We start from the raw sequence: 26,745 nt of genomic DNA, 5'->3' as shown, positions 1-26,745 counted from the left end.
GCTGTGTTTAATGATCCTGCCATAGGCCGTCCCGCACGTGACAAATAGACACGCACCATTGTGATTCCGCGACTGCTTGCTGCCAAAAGTTTTTTGGTGGTTCTGGGGTGTGGCATCTCCCAATCCTCTGGGAATTAACTCACTTCCAGTCTGTTTTACAATACACAGATGCAGAGTTATACACTCACACACATACAAGACCACACACCCACTCATACGGCCTCTACCCGATTCCCAGGAGAAAACGCTTCCTCTGAGTTATAATTTAATTCCTGGCCAGGGAATACCACGGATGACATATCCAAACACACACAACAAAGTAAAAAAATGTTTATGCATAAACCAATGACGAATTAAATTAAAATGTAAATGCTAAAATAGCAATTCTGCCGTTTTGGCGCAATTTTCACTGGTGACATCATTAGGGAGGAAATTCCACAGCAGCAGCCCATCTAGTGGTTCTTGGAAAAATGGAGCATGTTCTTCACAGTTTGAGATGTAGCTGTTAATCGGTCCGCCTTTTTCTCCTGCCTTTTTTGGTGTTCACTCACCAAAAGTAGAAATGTGCAGCATTGCAACGCAGCCATTGTAGGTGTAAACTGACCTTGATTCTTGATTCCTGTTGTGATGTGATTCGGCGGATTTCTCTAAAGCCCTATTTGGATGAAACTTGTTATCCTGAGGGTACAACAGGGACATTATGCTTCACAGATATTGTTGTATGATTGTAATCTTGTCCATTTTATTTCCTTTCAACACTTTTCTTTACCAAAAATGAAGATTTTTAACTACTATATTTAACAATACAAATTATGTTTCATTTACTGTTTATTTTACTATGAATGTATTGAAATTACAAAAACCATGTGTGAGAAATGGACTTGTTAATCACTAAAACCTTGACATCTGCCTTCGCTTTCCTTGGCAAGTTCACAAGTGTGCTGATGATTCGAATGAATCATTTGTTCCAATGGAATCAACTGGACTGATCTGATTCTTGAGTTAAACTTACTGACTCAATGATCTGGTTGGAGCAGGTACCAGCTCACTGAAGGAGAAGATTATCAGCAAATGACTTAAATTTTAGTCTGTTCATCACGCAAAACTATTATATCATTACATTTGTTCTAGCAGCATCCATACGAATGTAATTTTAGAGCGCAACCTGGGGATAGGCCTCCAGCGAGAGCAGGGTTATTTAGTGTCATGTTCATTTAAATCCTTCCTGTCTCTGCCATTTCTGTGTTTAGGAACAGAAATGATTAATGACTAATGCTACTTTTACATGTGGATTACCCTAAATACTCCCTTGTCAGTTTAGACTTGTTCGTTCGCACAAGCGATCGGGCCAAAACCAAACGATTTCGAAAATATCCTCATGTATGGCACGATCCCAAACTAACTGAAAACAAACAGGCAGTGAGAGAAGTGCACTGTTTCTGCAGACCCGGCCCTTCCTCCCTCCCGAAGGCTCTTTATTATGACTGTGAAGAGAGAAAATATTGGGGTTTTCTGGAGTGGCACATGTTTTGGGGGACAGCGAGACGTGGGGTTGTGTGAGAGTGTGGAACCCAGCTGTGTAAACAGTCTCACACTCCCCCATTTCACACACACATATACGTTAACCATTCCCTTGACAAAACTCTTAATATGAAGTCTCTCATGCCCATACTCCTCTAGCTATTCCAGGTCTCAATCTGATGCAGCTAAAATGTGTTGTGTGTGTGTGTGTGACCTTGCTTGGTCACTCACATTTGCATGTTTACCTAGTTTCTCTGCGGAGATATCTGTCTTTAAATATAGTATGGGATTCATGAACCATATGCGCCGGGATCCTGTTCGTCCTATCAGGGATTATTTTGCAATATTGACTGGCTAACCATATATCATCTCGCTTATTGCACAACTACTTACCGAGTAAATAATGGGCATATACAATATTGATTAGAATGAGTTAAATTGTTTTATTGTTTTATTATGTGAAGAGAAAGAGGATAAAGAGTGATGCAAGTTACATGAAACTGGCACAGCTACAAGTGCTGTGAATTACATAGTTTAGCCGTCTTTATATACAATTTTTGACCACAGACTGACCAATCAGAATCAGGTATTTCACTTTTATTTTATTTTCTGTTTATTGCCACCAAAAATATTGTCAAAATATACTGACAATAATTAAAATAAATAAATGTATACATACTTATTTTGCCTCAAGTATCTAAAGTTGTTACATTTTATATTATGTGTGTATGTATGCATGATTGTATTACAAAAATACATTACCAGTATATATAATTAAAACATGTAAATAAATTTATTTTAATATATATATATATATATATATATATATATATATATATATATATATATATATATATATATATATATATATATATATATTTTCTAAACTATCCAGTGTATCTCTTTGTTTATTCATTTATTACAAGAAAATATCAAATTTATAAAAAACATATTTAAAATATGTATGTATGTTTGTGGGCATGTATGAAGAAATATATATAAGAATAAATATTAATTATACATTTGTAATACATATTTTATATAACATTTAATTTTTTTTAGGTAACACTCTATCTTAAGGTGTCCTTGTTACACATTACATGTACTTACTATTATTATAACAATAAATTATGCATAATAACCTGCTAGTAACCCAAATCCAAACCATAATTCTAACCCTAACCTTATAGTAAGTATATGTAGTTAATTAATATTACTGATTACTTAAATGTATAATTACACTGCAAAAAGGACACCTTAACATAAAATGTTTCCATTGTTATATTGCATTTTCATTCTTTATTTGTCCATTTATTTGTTTATTTATTCATTTTTATTACAGGAAAATATAAAATACAAAACATCTTTTTATCTACTTATTTAATTTTTTATTTTAAACTATCTAATGTATGTATATATGTTCATTTATTTAATTGAAATAAAACGAGAGAAATTGACATAGTGTAGGTAGATTTCTATTCTTTTCTCCAGCGTAGTTGTGGCAGCACTTCTGCTATCTCTGTCTGTTGAACGGAGTACTCAGCACCAGTAGACATAAACATCCTCCTGTGAAGAGAGCGAGGGAGACAGCTGGTGTAATGTATACACACAGACCCATTAGAACCTCGAGCTGTTGTGTCTGCTGATGGATTGCACTTCATTTGGATCTCTGATTTAAACAAGTAACACATAATCCAAACCTCGGACTTGACTTTTTTTTCCCCACATCATGCTCTCTTTCTCTCTCTCCTTCGGTCTCTCACACACGTCTTGTTCCACTGAAGGGCAGCGCTGGGGGACTCTCATTTGATGACAAGGCTGAACATGCACTTGTGCAGTTGGCGGTTACGTGAGTGTGTGTTTGTGTGTGGCAGACACACTCGGGACTCCCACTCTTCAGGATTCTTCCTTTTAATTCCTTAATTGGATTAATGTCGCTCTGAGCCTGGAATCAGGCGATTAGTATGCACATGACCCGATTTCCTTAAGCACTCACACAAGAGTCACTCTCTCTCGTTCAGCCACGTTTCGCACCACGGACGTAAATAAACACACATTCCCATTGGGGATCCGCCTGACAAGACAGCATCATCCTTTATAACTCGCTGTATTCCCGCCGTAATGACTCTACCGCTGTTTTTTCACAGCGACTGGGCTTCCCCAGGTTCAGCGTGCTGCCCCACATGCCGTTTGGAGTTGTTGTTTTTTTGCCAGCTATGTTTCTTTTTTAGACCTCCCGCCATCCTTTCCTTTACTCCAATCCCTCTGTTCATGTATCAACAGCGATTCATTTCTGTAGTTTGGTTTATTAGAAGTGGTGGAAGGAGGGGGAAGTTAGTACGATGGGCGCAGGCAATAATTTCAGCCTTTGCAGCTGACGCTCGGCCCACGGCGTGCTCGAGACGGAGGAAAAGAGAGAGAAAAAAGTCAATAAAGCAAAGCAAACAAGAGGAAACGTTTTATTAAAGGGAAGTTGGCGGAGGGTGTAGATGAGAGGAGGAGCGAGGGCTTTATATGCTGTAGAGTACAGTAGGGGTAGTGCAAACCAGACTTCTGACTTATGGTGTAAAGTCTGGTCCACTTTGCTGCATATTTTGGCCAAAACGCTGAATTCAGTTTGCTTTTGTCCTCATTTTCTGATGTTTCCATATAATGCTGTGTAAATCTTTACAAATTTACAAAAAAATTGTTTTTGTCGACAAGATAAATAATTGCATCAATTTTAATTAAAATATGTAGATTTTTTTCGGACAAAGTATCATTTAATTAGTGAGGTCAAATGATTAATTGCGATTAATCACATAAAAAATTTATGTTTTTGTTTACATAAAGTATATTTACTGTGCATATATAAATATGAAAAAAAAATATGTTATTTAGCTATATATTAAATATATTTATATAAAACATAAATTGTATAATATATATACATGTAAATATTTTCAAAATGTATACTGTATTTGTGTGTATTTATATACATTTTACATAATAAATATAAACAGTAGATGCATATATTATGTTAACAGAAACTTTTATTTTGGATGCGATTAATCACGATTAATTGTTTGACAGCACTAAATTTAATATAAAATGTTCAAATAATTAGTTTAATTTACTTTTCAAATTAATTATTTTTGTTGTTTTAAAATGTAGAGTTAATATTGTCAACAAAATTACAGTCAAATTTTACTCACTCACTCTCACTAAATGCAAGATATTCTAATTTGTAACATTACATTGTAATATTACATTGTAATATTACAAAACAAAAACACACAAAATTAACACCGGCTCATATTTTTCACTGGAAAAGACCCTTTTAAAGTGTTGGATTTTGCCAGAATTGAGGTGAACACACCCATAAAGCAATGGCAAATAGTGACTGCACTGCTCTTGGAGAACATAGCTCTTTCATTTCAGTAGTAAAGCCCGTGGGAAGGTGGTTGGGGATATTTGGGAGGAGAAGACGGCCGTAATGTGCTGGGAATTCTGTAGCTTCGATTATACCGTTTCATGTAGACGCAAACCGTTCCTAGACCCGCGCAAAAAGCCTGCTTTCTTTCATCCTGAGGCGAGAGAGTGGGTGAGAGGAGACAAAGTGTCTTGACGGCTGTGATCCCAGCATCCACCCCGGCACCATCGGCCTAACGTCTTTCCAGACCTGTAATTCCGCTGGTCTTTTCCCGCTTTCGTGACTTTATTCCCCCTGCTTGCTGTCGTTTCTGCCTGGGGCTTGAGCTGTGGCCTGGTGCTCTGTTTATCTTGTGAGAGCAGTCATTTAGTAATTTCACACCCATAAACGTCTTCCTTAACCTCATCCCTCTCACCCACGTTAATTAACTTTTATCAGTTTAGGAAATGAAACCGCACTTGCCTTCACCTCGCTGTTTAATTGGTGGTGTTGGTTGTTTTAGAGGACACGAGGGCAGAGTCTTTGTCAGGGGAGACACACAGGAAACCACAGCGGTATGCGCTGAAACTAACATCACATGTGTGGTGTTTTTTTTCATTTGCACAGAATTCACGGTTGTTAATCTTGTAAATGTTATGCAGACATTGTTTTAAGCACAAATCGTTCTATTAAACTCTGTTTTTAATAGGCTGATTTGATGATTCTATATGCTGCATCGCACCACGAGCAAATTGTCTCTGGTGAGTTGCCTTATCTTTAAATTACATTATGTTCAAAGTTTATTAAAGCCGTGCCTCTGTAGCATGTAGGTTAATCAAGCTTATTGGAGCATTGCAAATTTGCTTTGTTTCTTTCGCTGCTGAGAAAAACAAAAGATGTGCGTGGAAATATAATGACCGTCCGTTTGGTTTATATGGACTGTGCATGTGTAATGGATTTGATTTAACCCTTGTTGGCTTGAATGTATAAAATCTTGCACATTTTCCTTCAGGGATGAATAAAGTTGTATCCCTTTGATGCTCTTCGATCCAGGGTTTCCTCATTATCATTCCATCACCCTCTTTTTCACTCACTCTCTTGTGTGTGTGTCTGTGTTTTGGATGATGTAGGTCAGTGGTTCTCAACATGGTTTTGCTTCAGGACTCAAATCAAGTCCATTTTAAAAGGCTGTTGTTTTCTACATTAACTGTGCTTTGTTGCAGCATTTAGCATTATGTTGTCAGACAGAAACCTATCTTTGTGAGTCATGTGGTAATCATTATTTAGATGAGTGTATTATAGCCTGTTTCTTGTTCTCCTTTGTAGGTTTTGTCGTTGAGTATGTGTGTGTGTGAGAGAGAGAGTAAGAGGCTACGCCAGACAGATCACAGGGACTTCATTAAGGAACCATGTATTAGAACAGACTGCACACTTATGATCTAAAACTCTCTCTTTCTTTCATTTTAGGATCTCATATGCCTACTTTCTGTCTTTTTATATCTCTCTCTTAGTCTCTCTCTCTCATTAACTTTTATTCTTGATAATTCATTTAGTCTTTCCCCACAATTGCACTCTATTTCTGTCTAATTTAGTTAGAACGATTATTTCAGGCTGAATGTTAGAAATTTGTACATTTATCAAATCTTCATGTATTGTCTCTTTATAATGGCTGCACTGTAATCGTGGAGGTCAACTTTATAATTTCCAATAATTAAGTTCAATAATACTGTCATTTTGAGAATTGGTCTGATTTTGTACCATTTTTTTATTTTGTCCTGCAGGCAGTGGACTGATAGGGAACTCCTCTGCCTCCTTCATGGGAACGTTTCTGGCCAGCAGTCTGGGCTCTCCTCCCTCACACCCCAGTGGACCCCCATCATCCCCCTCTTCACCGCCCTATCGCTCTGGACCTCACTCCACAGCCCCATCACAGATCTGGTTCCCACACTCACATGAAGGTGATCTATCTATTTATCAATTTATATAATTTTATCTATAGTTCTCTATCTATCTATCTATCTATCTATCTATCTATCTATCTATCTATCTATCTATCTATCTATCTATCTATCTATCTATCTATCTATCGTTCTATCTATCGTTCTATCTATCTATCTATCTATCTATCTATCTATCTATCTATCTATCTATCTATCTATCTATCTATCTATCTATCTGTCTATCTGTCTATCTATCTATCTATCTATCTATCTATCTATCTATCTATCGTTCGTTCTATTTGTCTATCATTCTATCTATCTATCGTTCTATCTATCGTTCTATCTACCAGTCTTTCATTCTATCACTCTATCTATAATTCTATTTTCCTATTCTTTTCTATTTCTGTCCATCATTCTACTTGATAAATCTGTTGTTTTATCCATTCATTCATTACTCCGTCTAACTATCTGTCGTTATGTATGCAGGATCTGTAGTTCCATCCATTCATCCTATCATTTTTTTTTCTATCAATCATTTTATTTGCAGTATCTATAATTCTTTCCATCCATTCTATCATTCTTTGTGCAGTATCTGTATTTCCATCCATCCATCGCTTCATTCATTTTTCTGTCTATCATTCTTTTCTATCTATCATTATATCTGCAGTAGCTATAGTTCTTATCATCCAAGCATTATATCTATCTATCTGTCTGTCTGTCTGTCCGTCTGTCTATCTATCATTGTTCTGTCTGCTGTATCTGTAGAAATACCCAGCATGCTTTCTAATACAGACAAAATCACAATTTACAGTATGTTTGAGAGTCAGTGTGCTGTGCTGCAGTACATTAGAGTGCGGGCTTCTTCATTTCTGTTTTTTTTTATGCATTTGATCTTGAACGAGTTTTCCCCTTGCAAGCACTCAGTCATGCTTACTTTTTAATTTAGACTGTCCATAATGTGCAATATGTTCTTTTAAATGTATATAGCTCTTTATATAAATGTTTATGCCTTAAGTGTGTGTGTAAGCAGAGCGTGTATTTGTGTTAACATGCGCACATGGCTGTTCTTTTTAAATAGCATGCACAGCTGAGCACTTGCTATTGGTATTTTCACAGATCCGTGTACAACCGCGTACAAGCGTATGTGTGTGTGTATCGGTGCGGGTTAACTGCTCTGTATCTGCGGAGCTCTTGGCAGCTGGCAGAATGGAACAGTAATTGTGGTTGGCAGCGAACACAGTGGTGTTACTGCTGGCACCCAATGCTACTGTAACTGAATGACTGAACAAATCTGCGCGTGCGAGACGGAATGAGAGAGTTAGAGGGAGAGGGAAAAAAATATGGTGCCGTAGCCGACCTAGCGCATATTCTGCTGCGCACGGAACTTTATAAAAACCATCATTAACCTTACAACGATAACAATAATCATAACTATAATGATGATGCTTCTGATTACCACCATAAAGAAATAATAATAATAAAACTAATAACAATAATATTAATAACAGAATGTGTCTATAATGATGCAAACGGCCCCATCGTGATGATAAGAGCTCATTATCTGAATCAGTCTTTAATTGTGCTTAGCCCCTCGAAGCAGCTGATTGGATAGCTTCGTTTCCCCCCCAGCCGTGTCCCTGCATTCCCTCCTTCATTTGCATAAAAAGCATGTCATCAAAAAGAGCCATGCAATTACCCCAGCCCTGTTCCCCTGGAGACGGTCCAGCTACCGATGATGTGATGCCCCACCTGACCCATTAGGCCAGGGGGGTGAAAGGGGGAGGACAGGAGAGAAAAGCGTTAGTTGATTGGATGCAGCGGGATCTCCTGTGTGGTCCGGGAAATTGTTAATTAATATTCATTAACTTTATGAGCATGGTGCTGTAATGTCTGTTGGCAATTTAGTAAATTACCTTAAAAGCAAAAAAAAAAAAGGCGAGTAAATGCATTTTGAGCATCATTTTGATGTGATTTTATGGGGAAGTTGGGCTACGGTCGTCTGGTCACCCGACTGCCAAGAGAATGCAATGAGGCTCAACATTAGAGGCTTACTATTTTGGGGGGGTTGATATGGGGTTTCCTCAGCTAGACCCAGGGGTCTCGTGACCCTTACGGTTAAACCCAACAGCAACGGTCTACTTCCTGCTCAGACAACTGACACTCACACAGGGGGTGTGCATCTGTGTGGGTACGTGAATGCGGTTTTAACTGAGAGATGCTGAGGGTTAGAAGCATCACCACAGGGAGGTGCTGGCTTCCGGACTCTGCTAAGCGTGTGTGTGTGTGTGTGTGTGTGTCCTCTCTGCCTTTTGGCCCCTCGGCTCCTCTTTTGGCTACGAACAGTTTGTGGTCAGGCACCGCTTTTTATCTTCCCTGGTCAGGTGTGCGTCTGTGTAAATGTGTATCTGAGAACGTTTGTGTTTGTAGTCATATCATAAAAATATGGCAACGATGAGACATGCTGGCTCAACCTAACTGATAATCAGATAACTAAACGCCCAACCGCCCCCTGACAGACAGATCAGCCAAAGGTGTGTGCTTTCCAAACAGAAAACTCAAGATTTGGAGTGGACTCAAACAATTATGCTCAAAATATTCAAAACATGCTTTTTTTTTTTCATCCATGGAACACAATTAGAGTCATTTACAATGCATTTTATATGCAAAGTAAATGTAATAAGTAACTGTCAAACTCCAGAAAGGACATACAAACACCATAAAAGTGGTTGACATCTATAATAGCTTAAGGCGAAAAGACTGAAAATTAAGTCACAACACAAAGATAATCTTCCCCTTCAGTGTTATGGAAGTAGTGATAAATCTATTTACCCATATTTTGATGTAAATCCAAGTGTAATGGAAAAAATTTAGGGCAGGGACTTGCTTCTGTCCGTTGGTTGGATGACCGTTAAGTTATTTTAATTAATGTTTTTGAGGTGAAAAAGAAAGAAAGCAACACATGCATGGATAAATTGTTCACAGTTAGATAAATGTGTATTTTCATTTCATGCCAGTTTTTAGTGCTGTGACTGAATCAGTGAGTTGAATTCGAGAACTGAATCATTCAAAAAGAATAATTGAATCATTTCAAAAAAAGATTTTTTTCTCATTTTACAAACTAAATAACACAATTCAAAGATCTGTCACAAATTAAAGATTCATTTGCATTCAGTCTGTCATGAACTCGGAAGATTTTCCATGAATAATGTCTTAATTTTTGGTTTAATTTACACTTTATTTACAAGCTACTGTATGATTTCAAAATTTATAGAATACAGCTCAGGAATTATATGAATCACTTTTATGATACTTTCATGGTGCTTTTTATGATTTTGTAACTTGACAGCCCCATTTACATTCATTATACTGAAAATATTGGCCAGGATATTGGTAAAAAAAATCTTCTTTTATGTTCCACACACTGAAAAAATTATTAATTGAATGTGCTTCATTTTTTTTAAGGTAAGTGGTTGCAATCAATCTATTTTAGCTACGTTAAAATAAAAAAATTTAGTTGACTAACTTTCAACAATTATTTTTCAATTTATTTCAATGTAGAAAGAAGAAAGAAACTCATACAGGTTTAGGTTTCATACAGGTCATAATATGAGGATGCGTAAAAATTGAGAATGAGCTGTCCCTTTATTTCTAAGCGTGCTTGTCAGAGTGAATTTAGAATTAAGATTTTAAATAGTGCTATTTTAAACCTTTTCATAAATTCTTTCTGGTAAAATTAGAGTGAGGCTGTGTGTGCACACATCACTATCAAGTTAAAAGCAACCTGGACACCTGTTTTCCCATCTGTGTGAGCCCTCTGAGAAACATCAAGTTGTGATTGTGCCTGACCAGAGGATGCGTGTGTTTATTCTATCCCTCTTTCTTTCGCGCACACACTCGCACACAATTGTGCCATCTAAATCCTCTAAACAAGTGTTGTGAGAGGCATTAACCGCACAGCTGAGTGCTTCGCTGGGTGTTAATGTAAAACGCCTGAAGCAGGTAGAAGTGAAGTCGGAACAGCAAAAGCTCTAAGATTTTATATTTTGAGTGCGTGTAAGGGTGTTAGGTAGGTCTGCGCGGTACGTTTATGCGAAAGAGGAAAGGAGAGTGAGGGAGTTGGCTCAAAGCAAGAGGGGGGATCACCTTTGAAGTCCCAGCTGGTGGAGGAAGCCAGGCTTGGCTTGGCACGTTGCATGCAGTGACTGGGAATATGTGTGTGTGTGTGGAGTGTGTTTAGCCTGGGAAAAGACATGGAGACAGTTTGTATATTTCATAATAAATGAGAGTGTAAGAGGAAAATAATTGGTTACAGTAGCTCATGTACACCCGCTCAAATATATGTTCTCCCACACACACACACACACACACACACACTCTGTCCAAATGATTGTTTTTAAGGATTGAATCCAGGAAGCCCCAATCGGCATGCTGCCAGCTGGCCAAACTCCAGCATTCGGCACCCAGCCAACACACAGCTCTGCCACCCGAGACTCTCTCTCTCTCTCTCTCTCTCTCTCTCTCTCTCTCTCTCTCTTTTTCCATACACATACTCTTTTTCTCTCTGTCTCATTGTCCATCTTTCTTTTATCTCTCACTCATTCAATACCTGAGTTCTCTCTCCTTGATGTCCCAAACCACTCTTCCACTACATTAATGTTTTTTGTTCCTTTCTTTTTTCCCCACTTTATCCACTCCTCTTCCCTTTTAAAACTTTTTTTTCCATCATTTGCTGCTTTGAGGTTGTAACATCTTCTCTTACTATTGATTATCGATAGCCCATCATCTGTCGTTTTCTTTTTTCCACCTCCTTTTCTTTAATTATTTTACTTTCTACTCTCGTCTACTCTCTCTCTTTCTCTGTGTGTGTATGTATGTGTATATATATATATATATATATATATATATATATATATATATATATATATATATATATATATATATATATATATATATATATATATATATAATATACACACTAAGTTTTTAAATGCCTTGAGTTATAAATCAGTTCAACTGCATCTTATCTCAGTCCATTGTTCTCCATCTAGATTTTTTATTATGTGAATGATCCCTTAGTCTAATGAACAATATAACTTACTAAACAGAACTCTTTATATTTATTATAATTATTATTCAATTCAAGTTCATTTGTATGGCACTTTTCATGATGCAAATCGTTCCAAAGCAGCTTTACAGCAAATTGAAGTTTCTACATTATATTTTGTAGAAGCTTATCAGTGGTGACTATCTCAAGTTGATGATTATTATGTAACAATAAATGTAGTTACTAATTAAACATTGGCATCTTTTAATGTATTGGCATTTTATTAAGGCAAGAAGACATTTAAGGCTGTACGTTACAGTGGTTTGGCCTTGTGTGGCTTATTGCGTCTTTTTCCACAGTGGCCACATTCTGCAGCTGTTGATTCAGCACATCTCGCAATTAACAGAGCTGACAAGATCCCCTCCTCTCCTCCTCCTCTTCCCCTCTCTGTTCTGCTATCTCCTCCCTCCGTCTGCCTGCTTGGTTCTGCTGCTTCGCTTCAATTAAAGGGTTAGATGGGCATATTTGAGTCAGCCCTGTTTCCTTTTTATATGGTTCTCCTTTCTTTCTCTTAATATCAGTTTAATTGACAAAATATGTATTGAGAAAATAAAATGTTCTTGGTGTAGTGTTAAGATATACAAGTAAATAAATTACAGAATGAATACAAATAACACTTTTGTTGAACAATTATTAGGCTAAGCAAGGAATCAAGACAAGAAATATTAAATATCTATAAAATGGAGAAAGGTGTGGTAATAATAACTGTAACAGAGACATGCATCTCTCTCACAGTCTCTCACTCCTTTTTCTTTGTCAGGAATCTCTGTTCACATATATATGATTAGAGAGGTGTGTGTGTCTCCATTGTCCTCTTCCAGCAGGTCGCACGAAATGCTTTTGGGTTTGTACTTTACATGGATGGTGAATTTGTCATGCACATGACAGGCTGTAATCTGATGCACTTTAATGTGCCTTGAATGTAAATGTATATGACTGTGTCATGGGTGCCAGTAGAGCTGGTACTGAGTTACACTTTGAGTGAATCTTACTCAATTGAACTCGATTGAAACAGATAGACTAATTATTACCAATTCTTATTTTATTTTTTATTTTATTACTGGTACTTTTTTCATTCAGTGATTTAGTTATTTATATTAAACAGTCCTGGACATAAAATATTTAGAAATTTAAAATGAGAAATTAGAAGTATTTTAGAGTGACGGGGGGGAGGTGAGGTATGGAAAGGCAGCGAATAATTTGTTAATAATTTCTCATAGATTAAAGAGAAAATGAGCTCCTTTAAACAAACATTGGGGTTCAGCTCAGCAGTGTTAATGTCTGTATGTATATGATTAAATGGGTAGTTCTGTGTGGCTTCATTCCTCCTCTTTCCCTCTCTTTCTCATACACTGCCTCACACACACACACAGCCACACACACACACAACCACAGATCCTCTTTGACTTTGTTTGGGAAACTGTCCAACACTCCCCACCTGTACTTTTCACTGCTTCTCAGTCTTACAGAACAAAAACAGTGTCTTGGCTTCTGAGCCGGATCTCAGTTTGATCTGGCACACTGAGCTCCTGTGGCTCCATCATTCTTCATTTAGATGAATACAGTTTTCATTCAAACTGGGGAGCTGTAGTTTACAATAAGTGTGTTTGATTAGTTATGTGTGTGTGTCTCGTTCCTCTAGCCTGTAATGGTCTGTGCTGGACTGCGTTTATTGCTCATCATTAGAGTCTGATTGCTTTCAGACTGCCGTGCCGCTCTGCTCTAATTGTTGCCATTTAAATTAATTGTTGAAGGGAGTGATTGTGGTGATTGTTGCCTCCTCTTCTTTTCTCTGATCTAACCTCAACTGTGGTGGTCTGGTCTGGTCTTGTCTGGTCTGTTCAGTTCTCATCTCCTTTTTGTCTCCTTTTTAAGAATGCATATACCATTGAAAAGTTTGGGGTCCGAAGGAAATTAACAATTTTATTAAGCAACGATGCATTAAATTCATCAAGAATGACATTAAAGACTTTTACATTGTACATTGCATAATTCTTTTCTATTGACGTTTCTGTTTATACTGAAAACAAAATGTCCACAAAAATATTAAGGTAGCTGCATTCAACATTGATAGTTGTAAAATATTTTTGCTTGAGCACCAATATTAGAATGATAACTGAAGGATCATGTGATGCTGAAGAGTGGATAAATGGTTCAAGAAAACTCAGATTTGCCATCACAGGAATAAATTTTCTAATATACAAAAAAAAAAAAATGCATTTTAAATTCTGCTAAGATTTCACAATATTACTGTTTTAATTAAATGATATCAATTGAATGCAGCCATGTTGATCTTAAAAGGTTTCCTTCAAAAATATAAAAATAAATCCCATCAACCGCAAATGTTTGAATGCACTCAACACATATGTGACCCTGGACCACAAAACCAGTCATAAATAGCACAATTATATTTGCAGCAATAGCCAACAATACATTGTATTTGATTCATAATATGCATTGCTAAGAACTTCATTTGGACAACTTTAAAGGCAATTTTCTCAATATTCAGATTTTTTTTGCACACTCAGATTACAGATATTCAAATAGTTGTATCTCAGCCAAATAATGTCCTAACAAACCATACATCAATGGAAAGCTTATTTATTCAGCTTTGATCATGTATAAATCTTCAAAAAAAACTGACCCTTATTATTGGTTTTGTGGTCCAGGGTCACATATATGCACTCAAGGACACACAAATTTACAAATGACTGTTCTAACCGTCCCTCGTCTTTGTGGATGTTCATGGTTAATGTTTGCACCTCTCTGTATCTCCACATGCTGCAGGAGCTTGTGTGTGTATACGCACTGCATATGTGTGTGTCGATAAAATTGAAATTCTGTGGCTGTAGGAAACAGGTGCAGCCAGAAGGCCTGATATTACACATCTGGACTCCCCTGTGATGTCACTGTCAACAAGACGCTCCACTGGTGTCAATTAGTAAGAGAGGCAGGAGAGGGGGAGATCTTCCCTCCTCCTTTGTCTCTCAATTGCTCTCTCTCTCTTTCAGACACACTCACACATGTACCTACAGACACTTACGGTCCGTCTCTCTCATAATCTGCCTCTCGAAATGATATGCTCCGTCTCTATCACACTCGCACTCCCTCATTCCCATCTCTCGTTCTCACTTTTACCCTCTTACTCATTATTTATATACGTATTACACAAAGGTTTAATTCATGCCCTGAATGCCTGTTACTGTAATAAAGTACTTTCATCAGTTTCACCAACTACAAAATGGTCAGTCAAGGCATACAGCATAGCCAAGCTGTTTAATTTTAATGATGAAATTTTGGTCCATTTTTACAGTCCTTTAAATTTTTGGCTCCTAACCCATAACCACTTAAATTATGTAGAAACAAATAACAAAGAAAATGTAAAAGCTAAAATCTAGCATTTTAAATGATGCTATGATAATACATTTAGACATTTTATTTAATAGTGCTATTAAATTATTTGTGTTTGTAAATGTTAATTTTAAGTTTTAGAAGATGGCAATGGTAATCTAAAGGTAAATGAGCATACAAATAAATATCCAATATTGACTGTTAACAATAAAAACATTACTGATATCAGATGATGATTGATTCGGGACCAATATATCATGCATTAATTTGTTTTCTGCCACAGTTTTCTATTGTGTCAGGACAGAAAGGGTCATGACAATGTGTGTGTGTGTGTGTTTTGTAGGCTATGGGACATTGGCTCCGTGGAATGCTAAGGATGAGCAATATGGACTGCTGTTTACTTTGGCCCCCGACCATTAAACTTTTAACTGCAACCAATTAAACTGTGTGCAAGGACAGGGTGTCTCAAACATATATGTGTGCAAAAACCCAGGAACACACACTCAAAAAGACACCAATATACTCTACCCTTACACAGACTTCCATTTCACTGATAGACAGAAACACACACTCACGCTCACACACACACACAAACACACACCACAGATGGCTATAATAGCTCTGTGTTGTGGGCGGCTTAAGCGCATGACCCTTGTGTGCCTGGCCATTGACCTCTGCTGCTCTGTGGTTGGGTTTCAGCCATGTGCTTAGTTTACACATAAATACACCCCAGTGTAGCCTTCACTATCTCAGGACACAGTGCAGTGTCCTTGAAGATAAAGAGTCACACTGAGCGGCCATTTACCTCCCTCTGAACCAGTGGGATTTGCATGCATAGTCGTGAAAAGAGCATCTTTTATTACTGTTTGTCTGTGTATGTCTCTGTATTTTGTGTATATATTGATACATATATACAACTGCTTGGGAATTATCGTCTCTCTTCTTTGGGTATACAATAGTGCATGTTATGTTTGTGAAGATCAACTAAAATGTGTTTTAAAGGCTGTAAACAGAAGTTCTAAAAGCTCTTGTTTAGTTGAACTACTCATAAATGTCGAGTAAAGAACTGAACTTGTTTGAGTAGGGGTTTCTGGGAAAGGTTGTACCATGCTGTAGGGCTTCATGAACCTGCATCCAGCCACAGCAAAAGGCCAAAACTGTCACTCTCTTTTGTTACATTTGCTTATCCTGACAATGTTCTCTCCCCTCTCTCCTTTTTCTCTCTCAGCCCCAGGGTATCCCCGCTTTTCAGGGAGTCTAGCCCCCACCTTCCTACCCATGAGCCCCCTGGATCACCATGGCAACAGCAGCGTACTCTATGGACAGCACCGCTTCTATGACTCTCAGAAAGGTGAGTGAGGTTCCATTTCTTCTGTCCATCAGCAGGAAACAGACTATGAAAAAGTATTTGTCTGCATTTTTTTCTTTCCTAAGATTTCTATCTTCGAAGCCTCCCGTCGCAGCCCCACCTTCTCTCCACAAATCACAGCCTCCCACCACTATCTAGGACTGCCCACCCACTGGACTCCTGCAGTCGTGAGAGGGAACCTGGGAGCACAGCTTCCCAAAAGAGCTCCAAAGAGACGGGTGTAGCGGAGCGAAGAGTTGCACCCGGAGGAAAAGAAAAAGAAAAGAGTAAACAAGAGTCCAAGCAGGATCGGCAACATCATGGTCCTCCCACTCTTCACCACCACCACCAGCAGCACCCTCAAGGCCTAGAAGAGGACTTCCGGCACAAAGACGACCCTAAGCATTTTAGTTCCTGCCTGCTTAGCACCAAGACCCAGAATGGCTCTGATCCAGGGGCCACCACCAGGGGCTCCCTGCCCAGTTGTGTGGGGCCAGGGGCCTCTGGTCTGGGGACTGGCCGGCAGACAAGTGGAGACAGTCACTGTTGCAAGGAGGGTGTCAGTGGAGAGATGCGAATTAGTGAGCCACACTCAGACTGTCTTCGCCACAGTGCCATGCTGGGCCATGCCCACCCAGTGCCCTACTCAATACCCCCACCCCTGGGTCTAGGCTCTGCCTTAGGAGGATCCTGGCTGCACCCAAGTCATCCGCACCATCATCATCCTCATCATCCCCACCCTGATCTCTTCTGCCCACCACCCCCTGCTCCACTAATCATGCCCACTGCTCAGGAAAAGAGCCTTGGCAGGGACTCTGAGGTGACAGGACCTACCTTTGTGCCCTCTGTGGGGCCACAGGGAGACAAAACCAGTGGACCGTTCCAGCTGGGGAACCCTCACTGTCGAGGTGTGGGAGGTGGGATGGTCGCGGTTGGGGGCAGGGTGGGGAAAGAAATGAAAACTCCTGAGAGGAGTAGCAGTGGGAGTCGAGTAGCTACCCTACTGCCTCCTCCGAGTAGCTGCCAAAGAAAATCTTCCCAGCAGCAACATGCATATGGCAAAACAGACAAGAGCCCAGACTGGCCCTTGGGCCCCCATTCACGCACAAACGAGGTTCAGCACAGTCAGAATCAGCATCCCCACTCATCACGTTCTTGTAACTTGGACAGCAGTGAGGAATCTGATGCCTTCCGTCCCTCTCTGCCACAGGGGACAAAGGGTGGGCACCAAGCTAAGAGTAGCATTTATGCCAGCACTCCACCTTTCCGGGACTGTTCCCACTCAGGTCCATCGAACAGGGCATCATCTGAAGGTAAAGGTGCAACAGATGTTGAGTGTACTCTTCAGAGGAACAGTCAAAGAGTTGCACGGATACGTCATCAGCAGCACAGTAACAGGGCTAGCAATGGTGGACAGGGTCCAGAGTTGGAGCCTGGCAACAGCACACAAGACAAGAGAAAGATGGACATGGAATCGACATCACAGGGTTACAGTGGGCATCAGACCAGCACTCATCCCTCCTGGGAGGTGCGAGGACACCGTGCTCAACCGGATGAAGAACCGCACAAGGCTTACAATTCTCTGGGTTCTGCTTCCCAGACTTCACATGGGGACCAAGGGTCTCTTCCCCCTCTAACTGCCCCACAGGAGGCCACACTGGGCCCCCAAGGACCTGAAGGCAATCCCATGAGTAGTCTGATGAAGTATAGCAGCCAGCAACCACTGCTGTTCTCTCAGAAGAGCCCATTTGGTGGCCTGGGCTGCCTCAAGCAGGGGGCAGTTACTGGAGAGAAGAGCGAGAGGAACGAGAAAAATGACAAAAATGGAAGTGGTTCGAGCTGTGCTCTGCAGGAATCAAAGCAGAACCTGCCCCCTAGGAGAGCCTCGTCGTCTGGGGAGAATGAGCGCTCTGAGCGGGCAGGCAAGGACTCAGGGGAAGCTCAGGGGGAGGGAGAGGTGCGACAGCCCCCTGTAGGGATAGCGGTGGCCGTTGCCAGGCAGAGAGAGCCCCCGTGCCGCCTGCCAGACGGGCATCCCACCCACAGCCACCATAGCAGAGTGATGCCCAGCATGAAGGGTAAGCGACTCTCAACAGGATGTCTGGTGTTTGTGTGTGTGTGTGTGTGTGTACAAGTCTGTGTTCTAACAAGCCATACATACATTTTCAGTTTACTGAATATACTTGATGAACTTTTGGAAACTTTATAGAAAAACAAGCTTGTGATTAAGATAATCTTTCTGTACTTTTGATATCCCGCTATCTTATATGTATGATTTAGCATTTAACTGAAAAAAAATAGGATCTAGTGAAATTAACAAATAAATAAGTTTGGTCATCAGTGGGTTAAAGATTATAGTGCTTAACTATTCTGTGTTAGGTGTTGGATGTCCAATGTACTCACTGGAGCGGGAAGTGGATGAAGATGCGAAAAGAGTCTGTGAGGAACAGCTTGGACTTTCTGCATATGACAGAGAGCGAGAATTCCTCCTCAGGTACAACTATTAGTCAAATTGATGTTTCCAATTGAATTTCTGTATCAGTTGTATGTAAACAAAGACCAACCTGAAGAGTTAGCATACAGCACTGTAGCTGTAATGCCTTGGAGAGTAACATTGTGCCATTTTGATGACTTCCCATCAGGGAAAACAAAGACAGAGTTGACTTTGCCAGGATCCACCCCTCCAGTAGTTGCCATGGAGATCTGACCTCACACCTTATTGTGCCAGGCGGTAGCCAATTAGGCACTGAGCCCTCTGCTCACGCCCACCCCGCCCATCATCACTGGATGCCTCGGACAGGAAGTCCCTCCCTCTGGATGGGACACTCTTATGGTAAGCAAATGCCATCTGTCTTTGCCATTTTGATGATATTAGATTACAATATACTTCACGCTCTTGTTGAATTTCTGCATATGTTGGTTAATTAGTTTACCCTACTAAATAATCAATGAATTGCCCATTGGTATTGAACCATAAGCTGAAATCTTTTATCATTAAGCGGCCTTTCCATGTCTCCATGTTCAGGTCTCAGTCATGCAGCATTGCACCAGAACTTGGGCCCCGGCTTCTCTGCAACTATGCCCAGCCCTTTGCAACCAGTCTTGCCCCTGCCTCAGGACCCTTCCGCCGCCCTGGTGGTATTACCTACTGAGCCAGCAGCCCACCCTGCTACCCATCACCTTGGTACATTGCCCAATATTACTGGTATTTAATTGGTTGTTGTAGTAACATTGTTAATAGGTTAGGGCAGGGGTTCTCAGACCTCTCCATGAAGTACCCCCCAGCACTGAACATTTTTGTAGGTCTCCGTATATCTATCACACCCACTTCAGGTCTTGCAGTCTCCACTATTGAGCTGATGAGTTAAATCAGGTGTGATATTTGAGGGAGACATACAAAATGTGCAAGACTGAGGGTACTCCAGGGCAGGTTTGAGAACCACTGGGTTAGGGTATGGAGGAAAATGGAGGTTATTCAGCTCCACATATTCAGGGGCAGCTGTGGCATAATGGTTAGAGAGCCGGACTAGTTACCAGAAGGTCGCCGGCTCGAATCTCGGTGCTGGCAGGAGTTGTAGGTGGGAGGGAGTGAATGAACAGCACTCTCTTCCACTCTCAATACCCATGGCTGAAGTGCCCTTGAGCAAGGCACTGAACCCCCAGTTGCTCCCTGGGCGCTGGATCTATAGCTGCCCACTGCTCCGGGTGGGTGTTCGCTTCTTACTGCTGTGTGTGTGCACTTGAATGGGTTAAATGCAGAGCACCAATTCCAAGTATGGGTTACCATACTTGGCAAATGTCACGACTTTCACTTTTCACTTTCAAAGACATATTCACGCCACCCATATTCTGAAATTAATTTTCATTATTTTTCTTTTCACTTTGTAATATATTTTTTTAATTGTTTGATGCAGTCGAACACAAAATAATCTTTTGAAGAATCTTCACCTAGATTCTACCCCACCAGTTAAAAAGGTCAAGAAACAAGTAGAAATAAATTGAGATTTAATGTTTGGGTGAACTTTTACTTTTACAGCCAGACAATTACAGCAAGTTAATCCATGGTCATTCTGTCCACTTGTTCTGTTCTGGAATTCGACACTGAATTCCCTTCCCTTTGGGTATAATGTCCCTTCCGCCTCTGTATGGTTCCATCTCATCCCCTTCTGCCCTTGTGTCATTTTGTAATAATTATTGTGAAACGCTTCACTAAGCCAAGCAGGCATTTACAGCACATTGTAGTATGGACTTAATGGGAACAGTTTCACAAGCGGTCCTAATGCACATTCTGAATGCGCAAAGTGGAATTATTCGTACCGTTTAAACAAATTATCATTTCAAGTAGATAGCTTGCGTATTTGACTTTGAGTGTGTGTGGGGGGAGGGGGGCATATGCATAGATAAGCGTGTGCGAGCGAGAGAAATGGAGATCTAAAGTCACTGTGTGGGTGTACATTTCAGGGTCTGTTGGTTTAGATTAAATTTGTATGAATGCAGAATTGGCCCAGGTGGGCTTTTAGGAGTTTGTCTCCTTTGCGACAATGTGTGGAACCTGAGGAGGTGAGGAGCACAGTGAACAATAACAATTTAGGGATCAAACTGTTTTGTTTTCTTTTGTTCATTTTGCACAGTGGCATAGCATTTTTCTTACTTCTCAGTTGCTCTATGGTAAGGATAGACAACATATCGCCACAATATATATCTGTTATTTGCTGATATTATGGATTTATTATGGATATATTGGTCTATATAATTTTTAATAGGGCATGCTCGTTTCTTTTATTTTTTACATTTACATTACCTTTCCAGTCATCTAATGTTCACTTAATATTTAAAAGCTCTAATAATTCAATAACACTGTTAAATGTAATCTTTAACAAATCTCAGAATTGATACACATTTTTAAAATTGTATACTATAGTGCTTAACCACCTAAATTCACTTGTTACAGTTAAATGTTTTATTTTTTTTTCTATTGATTTAGACAAAATTGTGTATAATTTTATTTATTGGTTAACAAACATATTTTTTGGTACAACGGGTATTTGCCTGTTAGTTAACATTATTTGTTAGTCTGAGTGGCCTAGATAATTTTAACAAAAAAGAAAAGTCATTCTGGTAGTTACATTTAAAAAATAAAAAAATTGTGGTTGATAGTTACAGTAGTTAAATTTTTCTATAAGATTATATAGGCAAATGTATTTTATTTGGGAATAAGTTATTATTCTCTTTAAAACCAAAGGAATATTTACCATCAGCTCATGCCAGTGGGTCTTCATTCTCTGATGCACTGCTCCATCTGAGTGAGTTTGGATGTGGTATTCTTAGCATCTCTTTTAATGGTTTTAAACTGTATTGCACTGTGCCTTGTCATGCCATGCTGTGCTCGGTTGTGCCATCGTGTCTGCACAGTTCTGGCATTGTGCTTTGATTTGTTGTGCATCTCTGAATGTCTTTTTTTCACACTATTATACTGTGCCTTGCTGTGCGGTGCATCATCACACAGTTTTTTGCAGTATTGTGCTGTGCTCTGCTGTCCTGTGCTGTGCGCCTCTGTTCGACATTCCTCCTCCCCACACTGGCTATGAAATTTAATTAGCTCTCTGCTCCTTAGCGTCACACTCCCCTTTCCGCAACAAAGAAGGGAAGTGCATCCATTGGATCCCTCCCTAGGGAAACATAACCCTGTCCCAGTAATCTTTCCCAAACAAAGGTCCTTGCCATACATTAGGGAAGGAGGGGTGGAGAATATACAGCATGCAAAACCGAATGGCTGAAAGAAAAACATATTGTGTTGAAATTTCTGTGGGCTGAGGCTCAAGGCTGAGACTAACTGCTTTGCACAGCTGCGCTTCATCCCTCTACACTCTCTCTCCCTCTCTCCCTCTCTCTCTCTCCCCCTTCCTCCATCCTTTCTATCTGATCAGCTCATTTCAGAAATGACAGACTCCTTTCAATATTCTGCTCGCTTAGCGATTGAACGGCACAAAAGTGAGATGCCTAGTCACAGATAGGCAGACATTTCAGTTTATCTAATTAAAGGGATAGGTCACATAAAAAAATGAAAGTTCTGGCATCATTTTCTCATGCTCACGTCTTTCCAAAAAACAGATGACATTTTTAAGAACTGTTTTTGTCCAGATAATGAAAGTCAATGTTTTTTCGTTGTTGTTTTTTTTATAGTATTTCTTAAATGTTTTCATTGTGGTCCACAAAAGAGAGTCATATTGGTTTGGAACAACAAGAGGGTGAGTAAATGATGGCGGATTTGCATTTTTTTGGCTGAACTATGTCATTAACTTGCTGCTAAGTGTCTCCAATAAAATGCAAAACAATTTTTTAAAGATTAGATGTCATTAACATGCCAAATCTAATGATTTATTTCATCCTCAAAACAAAAATTGCGCCTTGTACATTTTACTTTATTTCCAGTTATGTTATTTTGCATAACCAAGTCAAATAGGAACTGGCTATTTTAAGTAAGAGCTTGCCATTTTTGCAAATGCATCAGATGGCCGATGGGCGCTGCCTTGTGAGGCCAAAACAACGGGTGACCTTAACGCTTCCATGTCTGTCTCCCCTCCTCAAGAGTTTGTCTCTGGGTATAACATATGTGCTCCTTTTTAAGGCCAACACCCATCACCTAACCCTTAATAAAGGCATAATAACTCAAGCCCAGTTCTTGTGAACGAGTGAGCCATTTGGGAGTAGACCCTTCTTGCCCGCTCTCAGCAGGCTGTCAGGAAGGTCTTGTCAGAGGAGCCACATTCATGTGACAGTTTGAGACAGCAGCGCTGAATCGTCTTGACTGGCACTGTAGCGTGCGTGAGCCAGAGATCAGGCAAGTGTGGCTGGTGAGCTCACTGGTGTCCATCGTTTTGTGTTAATCCGCTGAGGTATGACCAGGCTAACGGTGAGTGCGAGGGACAGACAATGTAAAAAGGAGGCAGTTTGCATTCTCTCTCTGCCAACGGGTTGAGTGCACTGCATGATGAAGAAAGAGATGTGGAAATGTTTTTTTTTTTTTTTTGCCCTGGGGATGAAGGATGACTTTTGGAAAGAAAAAAGTGAGTGGAAGAAAAGAGGGACGGAAAAGGAGTGGAATCTTATAGCCGTAAATCAATAGGCCTTCAGAGCGATAAGTGAGACTTGCCTTGAGGCAGAAGAAAAACCTTTGTTCATTCTTTTCTCATTCATTTCTCTTTTTCTCTCCCACTCTCTGTAGATGTAATGGAGCAGCAGGGACTGTGGCCCCCTGTTTACGGAGCCCGAGGGCCCGCCTCACACATGCAGCATCCTGCTGTCTATTCCCGCTCCCAGTTTCTACGGCAACAGGAGCTCTATGCGCTGCAGCAACATCAGCACCAGCAGCACCGCGCAGCACAGGCGATGGAGCTGGCGCACAGACACAGTCACTCACAGGTAACACATGAAGGAAAAAGCACATGTACATTTGGGTAGCCATGTTTCCTCATACCCCTCAAGGTGATTTTCCAACAGCTATTTCTCTACAGAAGCCCGACGTCTTTCAGGAAGCCTACCCAGGGTGCCTGAGGTTGTGAAAGGCCTGTTTTTCCTGCTCACAGAAATTCATAGCAGTTATAGCCAAAGAACGGCCAGCTTTCATTTTCAAAGCACATTTTTATGTTGGAAGTTTTGAAAGAGTGGTATTCTTCTCAGGAACAGGGCAGGATTCGGGCTTTTATCTGACTGTTTTATACAAAGTGGCAGAGCAGAATGCAAGTGTATGGTGGATCATTAGCACCCATTGTACTGTGTTCCTGGTGCATGGCCTTACGCAAGAAACCTGAGATGACTGAATCATAACTAGCTCTATCTTTTTTCCACTATAAATGCATTTCAGTTGTGAGGAAACTGGGAATAATGTTGATATGCATAATGTTTGACTTCCCACTCTTACTGTTGTGTGCTGTGTTATAAAGTCTCTGAAGCCATTTGTGATTTTTGTGTTTTTCCAGAGGAAACCTGAGGATCCCCCCATCGATCTGGTTGAGAGATCGTCTGAGCTCCGCACATCCAAGCACACTAAGCCTTTCTCCGTTGGCCCAACTGCTAAACCGCCCCCCTCCTCCTCATCTCCAGGGGGGTGCGCTTCTCGTCTTTCACCCTGCTGTCGCTCGCCCGCCCCACGATCCCACCTCAAGAGTACGCCCTGCACGCCTTGCCCTGAGCCCAGCCCGGCCGTGGCTGCCCCTCGCTCCCCAGCGCTCAGTCCTCATGCCACCCCCCACCACTTGCCAAAACCTGCAGAGTCCCAGGACAAGAGGGGCGAGGGCCAGCCACCACAGGACTACCCTCAGTCCCTGGAGCCTGGTGAGTGGGAAAATGACAGCATTCATGTGTGTTATTTCAGTAGGACGAATGGTGAATGTATTTATTGTACATACAGGAACAAATATGCATTGCAGAAATCTGTAACTGTAGAAATGTAGTTTCTACTCGCATGGGTATGCTTGAAGGAGGACTCGTTATACGCCTTGTAAACTGGGCTTATTAATATTAATTAGGTTTTGTGATATTTGCACATTTTATTTACTGAAAGGCAAATGCTAGTAAGTTAATGTTAGTGTAAGAGATAACATATCATAGCTACAGTGCCACTTTTGGGTTCATTCTGCTTGGACATAAATTGTCATTTACATGGGTCTGTGGCTAAATTTGCACCCCACCCCACCACAGCAAGTAAAACAAATCTAAAATATAATGATTATTTATGGGCATGCAGGATATGCTTTAAAATATAATTATTATTTATGGAAATGCATTATACGCTTATGGTCTTATCAGGATTGTCCGATAAATTTATAAGCCAATACATAAATATAAGCCAATAAATTATAGGCAGTTGATAAAAGGACTATTTTTAATTGGCTTAGCTGTTGTAAAACTCAGTCTGTAATAATGATCATATAGAAATCTGTACTTTTGTGTTTTTTTTGTTTTGTTATCAGACTGACAAAATCATATATTTACATCTAATATCAGCCTATATATCAGTTATTTACATAAAAATATTAATCATTATCAGCATCAGTTTCAGAAAAAAATTCTATATTGATGCTGCCCTGCTTATTTCTTAAAAAGAGGGAGGACATACTTTTGAAGTTGTAAAAATAATGTTTGCTAAACCCTGTACATGCTTAGTATTAGAATGCATTCTAACATGTGTCTGACGATAAAAAGGCAGTGGATTGGTTTATTTGGAGCAATAATCCAGTCTCATAAAAGGGGTGAACAGAATAAAGCAAAACAGTGCTTTTCTCTAACATGCTTCCTATACCAATGCCCTCGCATTTGAGTCTGAAAAAAAAAAACAGACTAGAGGAAAGAGGCTGGAACGTTTCATTTCATTCTCAAGGTTAGGGTCTTGCCATCACGTCTGGCTCCACAAACCCCCGGGGAAAGGGAGTGAAGTGAAGGAGAGACAGAAAAAAAAGAAGAGATGGCCAAATAGAAAAAAAGGCCCTGATCACAGGGACAGTGAACAGAAGAGATGGATATTTTGCTGCAGATAAGACACACAGGGCCTTTGAAGGACTTGTTGGCCTTTGATTACCTAAGACTGTTAATTTGAATGGAAGTGTAAGTGCTGACTTTTCACTTTGTGTCTGTGTCTTTTCACCTTTGTATCCATTTGTGACACATTTGTATGTGCAAGAAAGCATAGACGCCATAGGGAGCGGCTTGCCGTATGGTGTAGGTGCAAGAGAGACAGACAGAAAACAGTAGGGAGGTCAGTGAGACAGCAGACAGGGCCTCTCTTATCCTTCAGAGGTCCTTGAGTGCTGCCTGGCGAAGGGATATGCATTCATCTGGCGGAAGGATACCATCAATAATACAACGCTGAGGTGACAGGGCTGGCTGTGCAATCACACCCAGACACCATGCTGTCATCAATATACCCGGCAATGCTGCAGATCTCATATAGACACACACACAGACACTCTCGCTCTTTCATGCAAGCAACGTTTCCCATGCAATCGTTTTCACTCGCACGGCAGACGAGACGAATACACACTCTCACTTATAGACTAATTTATACACGAACATTCCTCTGTGCACTCTTTCT

General features: G+C 40.2%; 1 protein-coding gene across 1 annotated transcript in view; it reads left to right on the top strand.

Annotated features, from left to right (window-relative positions):
• Positions 1 to 6,672: 6,672 nt before the first annotated feature.
• Positions 6,673 to 26,745, top strand: part of LOC127969195 (BAH and coiled-coil domain-containing protein 1) — a 47,480-nt gene continuing 27,407 nt past the window's right edge. The window contains exons 1-8 of the mRNA XM_052570994.1: positions 6,673 to 6,870; positions 16,536 to 16,658; positions 16,742 to 18,733; positions 19,035 to 19,149; positions 19,298 to 19,488; positions 19,681 to 19,839; positions 23,881 to 24,077; positions 24,635 to 24,989. Coding sequence (XP_052426954.1) covers positions 6,729 to 6,870; positions 16,536 to 16,658; positions 16,742 to 18,733; positions 19,035 to 19,149; positions 19,298 to 19,488; positions 19,681 to 19,839; positions 23,881 to 24,077; positions 24,635 to 24,989 — 3,274 coding nt within the window. The 5' untranslated portion in view covers positions 6,673 to 6,728. The remainder of the gene's footprint in view (positions 6,871 to 16,535; positions 16,659 to 16,741; positions 18,734 to 19,034; positions 19,150 to 19,297; positions 19,489 to 19,680; positions 19,840 to 23,880; positions 24,078 to 24,634; positions 24,990 to 26,745) is intronic.

The sequence above is a fragment of the Carassius gibelio genome, chromosome B12, assembly GCF_023724105.1.
Source record: "Carassius gibelio isolate Cgi1373 ecotype wild population from Czech Republic chromosome B12, carGib1.2-hapl.c, whole genome shotgun sequence".
Taxonomy (NCBI): Eukaryota; Metazoa; Chordata; class Actinopteri; order Cypriniformes; family Cyprinidae; genus Carassius; species Carassius gibelio.
The sequence above is the reverse complement of the archived record's forward strand: the minus strand, read 5'-3'. Positions and strand labels throughout refer to the sequence as shown.